Below are 11,329 nucleotides of genomic sequence, written 5' to 3'. Positions count from 1 at the left end.
CATTGAGCATAGAACATTTTACAGCACTGCAAGTCTTTGGCTCGTGTGTTTTGGCTCTACTTTGCAGCTTTATTGAATTAAAAATGTTAATTTTACGACAATTGCGCAAACTGAATGCAGCGCAACGACTGCAGCTGGGCGTGGACCAATCGCGACGCAACCTCTCCGATGCCAGCCTTCAATACGACAAAGATCCCCAGCCGCTATTCACAGATGCCGAAACGCAGCGGCTGCTTCAATCCATGACGCAACTGCAGCTGGAGAAGGTCTTTCGGAAGCGAACCGTTGCGGACAACAGCACGGAAACGAAATTCATGACCACTGCACAGCTAGAAAAGGAGTTTGTGCTAACCATCGAAAAGGCCAAGAAATTACTGCAAATGCCGCCAGTTGTGCAGATCAAAAAAGACACCGAGCGCATCATATCCAAGGATCCGGCACTAAAAGACTTTGACAATTCAAAGTACGTTTTCACCGACATCAGCTTTGGTCTGCGTCCATCCGACCGCAAGGTGGTGGTACGTGATGTAGACGGCACCTTGGCCTATGCCCCATTAGAGACTCAAAAGCGCATGAATCAATTGTATTTCCCCCTGGATGGCCGCAGATCCTACACGCCGCGCATGTTCAGCGATGAGCAGTTGCTGCAGCGTTGCCTGGACGATCACAAATATGAGTTCATACTGGACCGCCTGACGGTGCAATACGAGCCCTACGAGGCCGAGTTCCACAACATTTCAGCCAAAGTCTTTACGCATTTGAATGAGTCGAAGCAATTCGATCTGCTCCGCTCCACCCGACACTTTGGACCCATGGCCTTCTTCTACGCCTGGCATCGGTGCATCGATGATCTGCTGTACGATATGATCCGACGCGATTATCCATACAATGCCGTCCAGCTGATCGCGCTTAGCTATAAGATACACAACGTGCCCGTGGAATATGGTAAAACGCTTAGCCAGCTGGAGGCACTGCAGCCAACGCCCGCTGAGCGTGCACTCGAGGAGCTGCTCAGCCGCTTGAAGAAGCCATCCGAGAAGGGCATTGAGCAGGAGATCCAAACGGCCATTGGCAAAACGGAGCAAGATTTCGCAGCCGACGAAATCAGCCTGAAATTCATCGAACAATACATTGGAAGCGAACATGCGCTCAAGAAGGTGCAACTGGAGCTGGCGGTGCAGACGCTCAAGGAGGTGAATCTGGAGAAGCTGCAGTTGTTCAAGGGCTTGAAGAAGGCCCACGGCGTGCAAGCCTCATAAGATAAAACCAAACATCTTTATTATTGTTAATAAAAATACAGATAGGCAGAATTAAATGAATTTATTTTATTTTGATTTCTCGACCCAGAACAATCCATTGCCTATATATCTAGGAACATGCAGGAAGCCTATCCATTTCTGTCTTTCCTTACCCATTTAATAATAAAATCTTGAACTATGGTCAGATCTTTATTTCATGCAGTTACGTTTTACGATACACCCGACTTCTTTATTCTATATTACTACTTATTTATTTCATTGTTTCTATTATATATTTATATTTTTGGATTTGTCAGCAATTGGCGCAGACGCCGCTGATACACCTGGATGCAGCGTCGCTTGTGCTGCAGGCAGCGATAGGCATTGCTAAAGAGTCTCAGGCAAACGGAGCAGCGATTGATCTTCGCTTTGTGACGTAAGTTCGTCGAGTTATTGGCAAGGTAATAGGGCTTGGCCCATCGGCAAGTGGTGCTCTGTGCTCGGTGCACCAGGAAGTGTGTTGTAGAGCTAAACCTCTGACAGCACAGCAAGCAATAATATGGCTTGGAGACCAAATGCTTTCGGAGATGCTGGCAGAGCTGCGTCTTTGATGTGATCATAACACTGCAGTGCAAATGGGGGCACTGCATGTGCATCTGTGGCCGGGATCTGGGATGGGCATGTGCCCTGCAGCTGTACTTGTGCTGCGCGAGCAAATTCTCGTGGCTGACGAATTCACCACAGTCGGAGCACAGTGATGGCGGTCCATAATGCAATCTCACGTGTTGCTGATGCGTTTGCAGATTTTTGGCCACTTCTCCACACAAGAGGCACCCGAGCATAGCATTGGGAAACCTGGTGGTGTGCTGGTTAACAAACGCCAGAAAATTACTCTCCGCATCCGGATTTTCATTCGATTCTGTTGACGGCACAGACTCAAACCAATCTTCGTCCCCATCGAATCGTTGGCATTGGATGCCAATATCACTTGTGGAAGGCGGATCTGTTTGTACGCCGCGTACGCGAAAAGGCTTGTCTTTTTTCCAGCTAAACTTTTTTATTGTCCTACTTCCTTGCTTTTTGCTTTTTATCATCATATTTGTATTAATATATTGCGGAAAGCTTTACAGTTTTTAAAAAAATCTTAAATAATGTATTCCTTATCGGAAATTGGTGATAAATATATCGATAATTGATTTTTCCCACCAACCCAACATTCACATGTTAAATACTTTTCGCCAGCCCTTGTCATCGGTGTCAAATAGAAAGGAGCAGCAATCAAATTTATTTGGCGCCCCTTTTAAAAATTGTACAATCAGTAGATAATTTTAGTTGTTTATTAAAACGTTACAATTTAATTCTATTACACTTTTGCTTATAAACGAAAGAAACAAATCATCGTCAATTGGTACAATTCATCATATTTTATACACCGTTATCATAATCCGAACTTCACACAACAAATTATTAACTTATAAATTGGGCGTACAAGGTAAGAGTAAAGAGTTTTGCAAATTATATATGTATATATGCGTGGACAGATATAATCAAATATAAAATCAGTTAATGTCTCTCATTTGGGGCATAAAATCGCCGTATTTTATGTACAAAATGAAATGTCTTACATGTATGGATCTACGAAGAGTTTGTTGTTGATTCGTTGAATGTGCTCGAATGTTTTTTCTTTTTCTTTTTTGTTTTTAGTTTTTAGTTTTTGTTTTGTTGTTTGGTGGGCCGTAGCATTATAGCCTGGATATTGCGGAAGTCCCTTATCAATTTATCAAATAAGTCAAGTTTTTTATAACATCTTTCTTTCGGGTTCTATTCGGTGTTGTTGTTGTGCATCTCCTGTTGTTCCATTTTATGGTAATTCTAACTAAATGATCTCATTCAAGAGTTAATCGCAATTGAAGTCAAATTTGCTTTTGTAGGTATAGAAGAAGCTCTACCACTTCTTCTTGTGCTCATCCATGGAGACGCCACCGGGGCCCAAGGAGACAATCATGAGCAAGCCCCCGATAACCGAAAGTGTCTGTAATATGCCAAATAACGGTTATACATCATATGTACATAAAAGTTTGATATAGAAATATTTACCTGGAAAAAGTCATATTTCAAAAAATCTCTTAGTGGCTTGTACGAGGGAATTGTCCACCAGGCATTATGATATAGATTGAGCACCGTCAGCAGCGCAACCAAAATTAACGCCGACAACTTTGTCTTGTAGCCCAGCACAACGAGCACCATCAAGGTGGAGCCAATGATGTCCTGAATGACATTCCACACGCTCAGCTCGAAGCGGATGAGTGTGATGAACATGAAGGCAAGCAGAATGCGACCAGCCAGCTGCATAAAGTTCTTGGGCTTGTTGTCGCCCAGCGATGGCACGCCGGCAAATAAGCTGCGTCCCTCAATCCTAGCCTCGGCCAACACCAGCAGCAGAGCGCCGATCAGAGCAAAGTTACGTAGCAAGAACTGGAAGTCCCACAGTATGGAATACGCGATTGTCTACAAGATGAATTTAAGTAAATTAATCATAATCAGGTGAGGCAATTTACACCTGCCGTGGCTCACCTGTAGCACCACAATGAAGAACAGCAGACCGACCGCAATGTCCACCTTGAATCTAGCCATTACCATGCCACAGCCGCCCAGTTGTCCCAGCAGATTCGTTAACACAAAAACTGTGGCCAAGAACTTGCCGCAGCCCCAGCTCATGTCCATGTATTCGCGCTGTTCGTTCCATTGGAAATACATGCGCAGGCCATCCTCGAAGAAGGTGGCGATCAGGCATAATCGTGCAACAGTCGGTAGCACGTATTTGCCGCGCTTGATAACCTTAAAATAGTATTCGAAATTACAACAAACATTTTATTGATAAGAAATTTTCGATTGTGCATAATCTATTTGTGTGTGTGCGGGTGTGTGAGTCTGGCTGCCATATGTATGCGTTAAACATTAACAACACAAAAACTATATAAAAATTAAAAAAAAATGTTTGTATTTTTAAATAACTAAAAAAAAATATAAGCTTTTAAAACGAGTTTTTATTAATAAAAGTAAGTTTTAATAAATAAAATACATAAATTAATTTAATTAGTTTTTTCGGGTTCTATTCGGTGCTGTGATTGTTTTTTTTTATTTTATTTTATTTTATTTTTCTTTTTTATAACATTACACTTCATGAAGAAATGTATATTTTTTATCAGAAGATCCCAATATGCGTATAATAACATATTATCAAATGCAATATCATTTTTTAAAATCTCTACAGACGCCCTGCAAAAATCATACCGAGCTGAACATCTGCGAATCTAAACTCGTTTGCTAAAAATAAAATGCAATTTGCTATAATTATTTACCTGGCTTTATTTACGTTGGTTTTTAAGTGCAGGTAATAGGGGTATAAATAAAAAAACAAAAAACTTATTTGTTTTTTAATTCATATTTTCAGATATTTTGTAGCGGACTTGATTTTTTCGAGTGTATTTTGAAGAGATGCAATAATATACATATTTACGTGCGCCGGCAAAGGCAATTGATAAGTGAATAGCGAGTAAGAGAACTTAAAAAAAACGAACTATTGGCATATCGGCGGGGAATCGTCCACTTTAGTTGATTGTGATAAGAGCTCAGAAATTTACAACATACTGGAGCGTGGCTCTCATTTTTTGTTGGCCTTTTTTTTTTTTTTTGACAAGACAGTGTTGATTTGGCAAGACAGTGGCGGGTCATGACGTGTCGCTCAGCTGCTCTTCCGCGTTATACCTTATGTGAGCCACGCTATCTCCCCATCTCTCTCAGCGTGTAACGGGTTTTCATGCCTAGTTTCAATGCATAATTTGAATATATTGATACATGGGCAGACACACTGAAACACACACACACACACATTTATACATATTTATATACACACACTCTCTGATTAGGTACCCTGTGTAAGTATAAGTGTTTAAGCGGGCTGCCAGATTTCCATTTCCTAAAGCTATTACGGAACTTGACTAGTTCGAGATGGACGACGCAACATTCATGCCGCTCACTCTCACCACTTTCACTAGTATGGACTAAGCACACTCACACACATACAGACTCACGAACGCACACACATACAGATGCAAAGCGTAACCGCATATGGCGTATTCTCTATTAGCTACTTGTTCCTGGATTCTTTGGGCATTTTTCTTAAGCAGCTATCCAACTATGGATCTAGTACGCCCTGGAGCCCACCATGGAGCACTTGCTGCCAGATACTGTGGCTGCGATTAAGCTTCGAACTTTGCCGCGTTTGGATGACGTTGGCAGTTTTCTATTGCTTTTGCTTTAAGTTGCATTGGGATTTTTCCAATTAGGTGTCGATTAGACCAATTGCCAGTGCTCTTCAAACAGTTGCAAGTGGTGCAATTAGCTACTTTCACGGCTTATGATCCTAAGAGAATTACCTGTTCGGCCACATCTTCCGTTTTTGCAATATATTCGTTGGGTATGCTCATGTTGGCGGCTGGTATTGGTCCTGTTTGGGTTGTTTATGTGTTATTCCGGGCCGACGTTGAAACTTGCAGCATGCAAGTTTGGTTTAAAAACACTTAAAACGTTCACAGTCCACTCGGTACACGAAATTAAAATTAACAAAAACCAGAAAAATCAAAAAACACACAACACGGGCACACAAGGCTGGCAGAGAGAGCCAGGTGGAGAAATTGTTATCGATAATAATAACTTTGCGATTAACTGCGACTGGCGATTAACCTAAATGCTGTTATCGAGCAGTTTCAAGCAGCGTGCCAGGTTTTTTTTCGTTTTAGAAAAAAACCATACACAATAAATATTATATATAAAATAGGATAAGTTAACTATAGTTGAAATAAAATGGCAACCGTGGCCAAGCGACAAAAGATTGAAGACGAAAAGCCCAGCACATCGAAAGAGAGCCGCTCAAAAAAGAAGTCCAAAAAATATGCGACTACCGTCGAAATTTCCACCGACTGGGACGTGGATAACTACCGAACGGAATACGAGAGTGAAGAGCACTGGCAACTGCGTCGTGACTTTATGATGGCACACAAGGACCGCTTCGACGAGGAGCGCTTGGTGTGCCTGGCACAGACATTCATCAACATGGAATTTCTGGGTTGCAAATACCCTTCGGAAACAATGCTCCTGGTCGCCGAGTTGTCAAAAGAGATTGCCGAAGAGTTTCGCCAGAAGCGGGCGCTGCGGCTAAAACGCACATTTGTCAACGCATCGGACGCAGCCGAACAGCGGGCCAAAGGTAGACGGAACAATCCAAAATAATAATAAGATCATAGATGTACTATAAGTGACGGAAGAAAATGTTTTATATATTACTCGTAAATATATAAATATATATGTATATTTAGTATATATGTGATCGTGAAACCCACGAATCCTGATTACACGTATTCCAAATCAATTAGGCCGCTCCCAACAGCCATTGCAGAAGAAACAAGTCCAGCTCGAAAGCCAATCCACCAGCAGTGCCGAACGGATGTGTTTCGGCGGCGGGGCTCCACTCGATCTCTTCGAAGGTTTGCGCTTTGGGAATCTGATAATTTATTTAGCCGGCGGTCGCAGTTGCCTGCGCAATTCTTGTAACTTGGCCAAAATGAAGTACGACGAACGCTTGATTGAAACCCAGACGAATGAAACGTCCAAAACAGCAGAGATTGTAATCAATGATGAGGTTATAGCCACCGGACAAGGCGATAATCTAAAGGCAGCCAAAGTAGCTGCATACAAGCAGGCTTTGCTCCTGCTGCAGACGCACTGTTATAGCATAAAGGTAGGCAATAATGCCTAGAGGATTACCTGAGATGAGTTCATATGTATATACATCTTTTCTGTGTTCAGCTGAATGCAGCGCGAGCTACGATCAAGGTTGAGAAGGGCAAAAATGGCATTGATATCAATGTCACCAAGGAGTCGGCGGACAGTCTGACGGATAGCAAGCTGGATGCGAGCAACAAAGGCTATCGTATGATGCGCATGATGGGCTGGACAGGCGGTGGTCTGGGACGCCGCAAGCAAGGTCGCGAGGAGCCCGTGGGGTAGGTGTTTGGTCTTGATGTCATTACCTTTAACTAAATATGGAGCTCCCAATATTTTGCAGCTATCTGTTAAAGAACAATCGTATGGGCTTGGGCTCCAATGATCCGCATGCTAATCTGGCAGATTATCGCAAGCTCATAGAGAACTATGTCAATTCGGATGATATACGAGACATGCAGTTTGAGCCCAACTTCTCAAAAGAAGAACGCGCCACGTTTCATCAGTATGCAAACTTCTTTTAATCATAGTTCAAAATTATTCCTCATTATTTTGTATTTTATAGAATTGCTAGCAAGTTTGGACTGCGCTCGAGTAGCTACGGCACTGGAGAATCTCGTCGCTTGCTTATAACTAAGAAAATCAGCTATAATATCATACTCAATGAGGTGCTCACCAAAAGAAATCCCAAGTTCTGCGAACGTTATTTTGTGCAGGTGCCCATGCAGAAGGCCCACCTGTTTCCAGGTAATGTGGCTGCACTGGATTTGGAGAGCATAATGGAATAATGAATAGTGTATAATGTGTAGTTACGGTTACTTTTTATATAAGTATATATATGAAACATTTTCAGGAAAATTAATTTAAGTTTATAGTAAAGAAAAATTTTTTTACGTATTTGAAAAAAAAAAAATATTAAATTCAAATTCAGTTGCATTCATTTGTGTTTACGTTTCGTTGTGACTGACTAATTGCGTTTGCCTTCGAATGACAGTAAAAAAGAGCGTCGTGCAACAACAAGTGCATTGATCGAGACTCGCTTTTGTTTGAAACGCAAACGTTTGTTTTCTGAAATAATGAGCAGATGTCCGCGCTGCAACTGCGTAGCTTCTGGACAAAATCGCCTAGTCACCGACAGCTGTGGACACAACAAGTGTCGATTGTGTCTGCTGGCAGATGAAGTCGCTTGCTCGGAATGCCAGTTGACAAGGGAACTTGAGCCCGCAGCAGATGCTGTAGGTCAACCAGTTGAGAATGTGGATTATAAACATATAACGAGCACGACCCAGGGCTATCATTGCTCTGTGTGCAACAAGAGCTTTCGCAGTCGCACCCAACAGTATTATCATCGTAGCTGTGGCAATGAGATCCTCAAGAAGTTTCCCTGCACACAATGCTCACGCGTAATTTAAAACAAAAGCTGCAGCTTCAATTAAATATATGTGTAACAGTTAATATTTTCTAGCGCTTTGCCACACGTTCGCATCTGAAGTATCACCAGAAGAGCCACAACAGTCCCAGTTTCAGCTGTTCTAATTGCAGCAAAACCTTTAGGCAGGAGCTCTTGTTGCAGCGCCATATGCGTACCCACAACTCATCTGGCTTTCCCTGCCAGCAATGTTCACGGATCTTTCGCAGCCAGGGCGCCCTCACAGCTCACGCTGTTCTGCACAGCGGCAACAGCTTGCCATACAAATGTGTTGACTGCTCCAAACACTATCTAACTATGGCAAATTTAAGGCAGCATCGCGTGAAGCACGAGCCGAATAGCCGGCGGCACCAGTGTAATGTGTGCAACAAGTGCTTTCTGCGCTCCTCCACGCTCAGATTGCACCAGGCCCGACACACTCAGCGTCCGCGTCATGCCTGCTCCCAATGCAATAAAACCTACAACGACGTGGATGCACTGCAGCGGCACGTGAAGCAACACACAGCCAAACTGCGATACCGATGTATGGAATGTGACGTCACAGTCAGTCGGCGCGACAATATGAAGCGGCATATGCGCTCCATGCATCCGGGCATTGAATTCGATGCGGGCGTACAAGTCTTAGATGTCGAGCAGAGCACCACGACTTTGCCAGCTGCAGCAGAGCAGCCAACTGCACCGAGTCTGCGCTACAGCAGCGTCATCATGAGTGTGGGCAATGTGCAGCCGGTGGTAGTGCCCGAACTGGAGCCTGAGCAACCGTTGCCAGAGAAATCGCTGCCCGATAAAGTGCAAAAAGAAAATGTAAAACTATATCGCAAAATCATATTGGACTTGGATAACGAGGAGTACTCCAATGAGCTGAGTACCACTGGCCTGGACATGGACGAGTCGACACCGACAACCGCTGAGCAACAAGCGACGCAGCTCGCACCGCCGCAACATCCACCTTTACCTGACCAGAGCAACTCCTGCTTTAGGCATTGGCGCAAAAACTTCAAATACTTCTATGAAAATGAACATACCAATTAAAAATTATAGTATTAGCTATTGTTAAAATATCCTTAAAGAGTCCGAGGCAATGTATTGCTCAAGAATTTTAATGAGATGTGAACTGATCAATTGGCATAAGGCATTATAACGAGATGGGGTCAATGTAGTTATTTATACATATAGCTGAATGAAATGCTGGCCTGATGCCATATAATACACTTGCTAAGGGTATGTCAGGTAACGGTAACGGTGTGTGTATATGCTTATCGACAAGTTTTTACAGCTATGCTCAGTGAATCAAATGACAAAGTTAGCTTCATTACGCTTAGCTCAATCTTTTAAAAACTCTCGAAATCGGGCCGTGGTTCCATTTACAGACATATGTATATTATATTGTTAGAGTTAAGTATGTGTATATATTGTACTCTAGTGATAAATGTAAAACTTATTCATCAGTGTTTGATTGAAACAATATAAAAGCTAGTCCCAACGGAAGGCATACATAGGATCTTTTCAATAATAATTGACTATAATATATAATTATTAATAGTATATAGAGTATTAATGAGTCGTGATATCTCAAATGCTGCTGCTTACTTGGCCTGCGTCAATGCCAAGGGTCTGGGCACTGTTCGATGAACAAGCAATAGAAATACATAATTATATTATCCGAGCGCAGTGCGCGACATGTGGAGCTGGACATTCACCATGTGTTGAGCATTGGCTGTGGCAGTGGATTGCTCGAGTGGCTGCTCGGCGCGGTGGCTGACCAAGAGCTGCGAGTATATGGCCTGGAAAGGGATCCGAACTGGTGGCGCAGCAAATACGCCGTACGCAGTTTTATTCCACTCAACTACATTGAGCAGGCGGACTCCAAATTGACTCCCAGTTTCTTCAGCCGCTGCTGCTCGGGCGTTGCGCCCTGTGCGCTGCTCTTTTGCTACTTTAACAATCGCAGCGCCTTCCTGGATTATCTAAGCGCATTTGAAGGGAAGTGGCTGATATTAATAGGTCCACAGCCTGCATTGGGTATACACACAGATCCAAATCCTCTGCAGCCTCAGCTGCCTGACAAACAATGGGCGTTGCGCGAGCTTTGCGAATGGACTGAACAGAATGTGGTGGCCATCTACGAAAAACTCGACGTTATTTAGCTAAATATACAAGATAATTAATATATATATATATATTTATAATTTGTATTATTATCCGTTATCTATATATTTATGTCTAACCCCTATTGACTTCTATGTGAAATCTGCAGGCGGGTATTGTCTGCACTTCAGCCGTCACAGTGCTATTGATACCCAGATTACTAAGCGCGCCGCGCACCAGACCACAAGTGAAGGCGACAAATTTGGGCGCCTGCTCCAGCTGCTTGGAGCCAGGCGAGATGCGTGTGAGAAAACGGAATGCTTTATCCTGCACCACGTACATGCCGTAGTTGTTGGTGCGCAAGTTATCCACTTGCTTCTTGTAAATCAATGTCCAGAAGTCAGTGCATATAAATTTCATGGTCTCCAGCTCATCCTTGAAGCGGCCGACGTCTCTCGTGAGGCGCTCGATCAGCCGATAGCCGGTGGTAAAGCCTATGTACTCCAGGGTGCCCAGATCATTTTGATCCTGCAAAATAGTAATGTTTATACATGGTTTATCTACGATTTAATGCTCCACCTTGCTATTATTTAGGCAATAGTTGACTATCTCAGCATGCAGGCAATCAAATACAATTTCCTCCGACATTATTAAAACAATACTGTTTACGTTCTGTAAATTAGAGTTACACTAAACAGCTGACTATGACGTTATCATGGGAATGGCAAAAGTTGCACTTGCAACTGTGAATGGGTAAAAATTGAGTTTATTTAAAGCAAATATGTTTTAA

General features: G+C 42.9%; 6 protein-coding genes across 7 annotated transcripts; 3 read left to right on the top strand and 3 right to left on the bottom strand.

Moving 5' to 3' along the window:
* The first annotated feature begins 11 nt into the window (after nt 1-11).
* LOC6575321 (28S ribosomal protein S22, mitochondrial) lies at nt 12-1,315 on the top strand. Its single transcript, XM_002001298.4, has one exon. It carries the CDS (start codon nt 84-86, stop codon nt 1,257-1,259), a length of 1,176 nt encoding a protein of 391 aa, XP_002001334.1. The 5' UTR covers nt 12-83; the 3' UTR covers nt 1,260-1,315.
* LOC6575320 (zinc finger protein 34) lies at nt 1,306-2,400 on the bottom strand. The gene has a single exon (XM_002001297.4). The coding sequence runs from the start codon at nt 2,333-2,335 to the stop codon at nt 1,535-1,537; it is 801 nt and encodes a 266-aa protein (XP_002001333.1). The 5' UTR covers nt 2,336-2,400; the 3' UTR covers nt 1,306-1,534.
* Nucleotides 2,401-2,561: 161 nt separating this feature from the next.
* Nucleotides 2,562-5,919, bottom strand: LOC6575319 (surfeit locus protein 4 homolog). The gene is made up of 4 exons (XM_002001296.4): nt 5,678-5,919; nt 3,813-4,076; nt 3,336-3,746; nt 2,562-3,270 (listed from the first exon to the last, which is right to left on the bottom strand). Exons 1-4 carry the CDS (start codon nt 5,726-5,728, stop codon nt 3,184-3,186), a joined length of 813 nt encoding a protein of 270 aa, XP_002001332.1. The 5' UTR covers nt 5,729-5,919; the 3' UTR covers nt 2,562-3,183.
* Nucleotides 5,920-5,983: 64 nt separating this feature from the next.
* LOC6575318 (NF-kappa-B-repressing factor) lies at nt 5,984-7,901 on the top strand. Its single transcript, XM_002001295.4, has 5 exons — nt 5,984-6,507; nt 6,674-7,038; nt 7,107-7,303; nt 7,366-7,527; nt 7,588-7,901. The coding sequence occupies exons 1-5, from the start codon at nt 6,105-6,107 to the stop codon at nt 7,808-7,810; spliced, it is 1,350 nt and encodes a 449-aa protein (XP_002001331.1). The 5' UTR covers nt 5,984-6,104; the 3' UTR covers nt 7,811-7,901.
* A 95-nt stretch (nt 7,902-7,996) lies between these two features.
* On the top strand, nt 7,997-9,945 carry LOC6575317 (zinc finger protein 845). Its single transcript, XM_002001294.4, has 2 exons — nt 7,997-8,425; nt 8,488-9,945. The coding sequence occupies exons 1-2, from the start codon at nt 8,099-8,101 to the stop codon at nt 9,481-9,483; spliced, it is 1,323 nt and encodes a 440-aa protein (XP_002001330.2). The 5' UTR covers nt 7,997-8,098; the 3' UTR covers nt 9,484-9,945.
* Nucleotides 9,946-9,956: 11 nt separating this feature from the next.
* Nucleotides 9,957-11,260, bottom strand: LOC6575316 (trafficking protein particle complex subunit 6b). Of its 2 annotated transcripts, none has more exons than XM_015167919.3 (3): nt 11,119-11,260; nt 10,680-11,067; nt 9,957-10,573 (listed from the first exon to the last, which is right to left on the bottom strand). In XM_015167919.3, exons 1-3 carry the CDS (start codon nt 11,185-11,187, stop codon nt 10,449-10,451), a joined length of 582 nt encoding a protein of 193 aa, XP_015023405.1. In that variant the 5' UTR covers nt 11,188-11,260; the 3' UTR covers nt 9,957-10,448. The 2 variants fall into 2 exon arrangements, with proteins under 2 accessions (XP_015023405.1, XP_002001329.2); XM_002001293.4 differs by having other exon boundaries at nt 10,513-10,598; nt 11,119-11,255.
* Between the last annotated feature and the right edge of the window lie 69 nt (nt 11,261-11,329).

This window comes from Drosophila mojavensis, unplaced genomic scaffold (genome assembly GCF_018153725.1).
Source record: "Drosophila mojavensis isolate 15081-1352.22 unplaced genomic scaffold, ASM1815372v1 contig_231, whole genome shotgun sequence".
Lineage (NCBI taxonomy): Eukaryota > Metazoa > Arthropoda > Insecta > Diptera > Drosophilidae > Drosophila > Drosophila mojavensis.
The sequence above is the reverse complement of the archived record's forward strand: the minus strand, read 5'-3'. Positions and strand labels throughout refer to the sequence as shown.

Bases quoted from the DNA above. Each gene is read 5' to 3' on its own strand.
- LOC6575321 (XM_002001298.4), top strand. From the start codon at position 84: ATGTTAATTTTACGACAATTGCGCAAACTGAATGCAGCGCAACGACTG.
- LOC6575320 (XM_002001297.4), bottom strand. From the start codon at position 2,335: ATGATGATAAAAAGCAAAAAGCAAGGAAGTAGGACAATAAAAAAGTTT.
- LOC6575319 (XM_002001296.4), bottom strand. From the start codon at position 5,728: ATGAGCATACCCAACGAATATATTGCAAAAACGGAAGATGTGGCCGAA. The intron at 4,077-5,677 runs GTAATTCTCTTA...TACTATTTTAAG, and splicing joins CGGAAGATGTGGCCGAACAG to GTTATCAAGCGCGGCAAATA. The intron at 3,747-3,812 runs GTGAGCCACGGC...TTCATCTTGTAG, and splicing joins TCTTCATTGTGGTGCTACAG to ACAATCGCGTATTCCATACT.
- LOC6575318 (XM_002001295.4), top strand. From the start codon at position 6,105: ATGGCAACCGTGGCCAAGCGACAAAAGATTGAAGACGAAAAGCCCAGC. The intron at 7,304-7,365 runs GTAGGTGTTTGG...AATATTTTGCAG, and splicing joins GGTCGCGAGGAGCCCGTGGG to CTATCTGTTAAAGAACAATC. The intron at 7,528-7,587 runs GTATGCAAACTT...TGTATTTTATAG, and splicing joins GAACGCGCCACGTTTCATCA to AATTGCTAGCAAGTTTGGAC.
- LOC6575317 (XM_002001294.4), top strand. From the start codon at position 8,099: ATGAGCAGATGTCCGCGCTGCAACTGCGTAGCTTCTGGACAAAATCGC. The intron at 8,426-8,487 runs GTAATTTAAAAC...AATATTTTCTAG, and splicing joins CCTGCACACAATGCTCACGC to CGCTTTGCCACACGTTCGCA.
- LOC6575316 (XM_015167919.3), bottom strand. From the start codon at position 11,187: ATGTCGGAGGAAATTGTATTTGATTGCCTGCATGCTGAGATAGTCAAC. The intron at 11,068-11,118 runs GTGGAGCATTAA...ACTATTTTGCAG, and splicing joins ATTGCCTAAATAATAGCAAG to GATCAAAATGATCTGGGCAC. The intron at 10,574-10,679 runs GTTAGACATAAA...AGTTTTTCGTAG, and splicing joins TCACATAGAAGTCAATAGGG to ATGGCCACCACATTCTGTTC.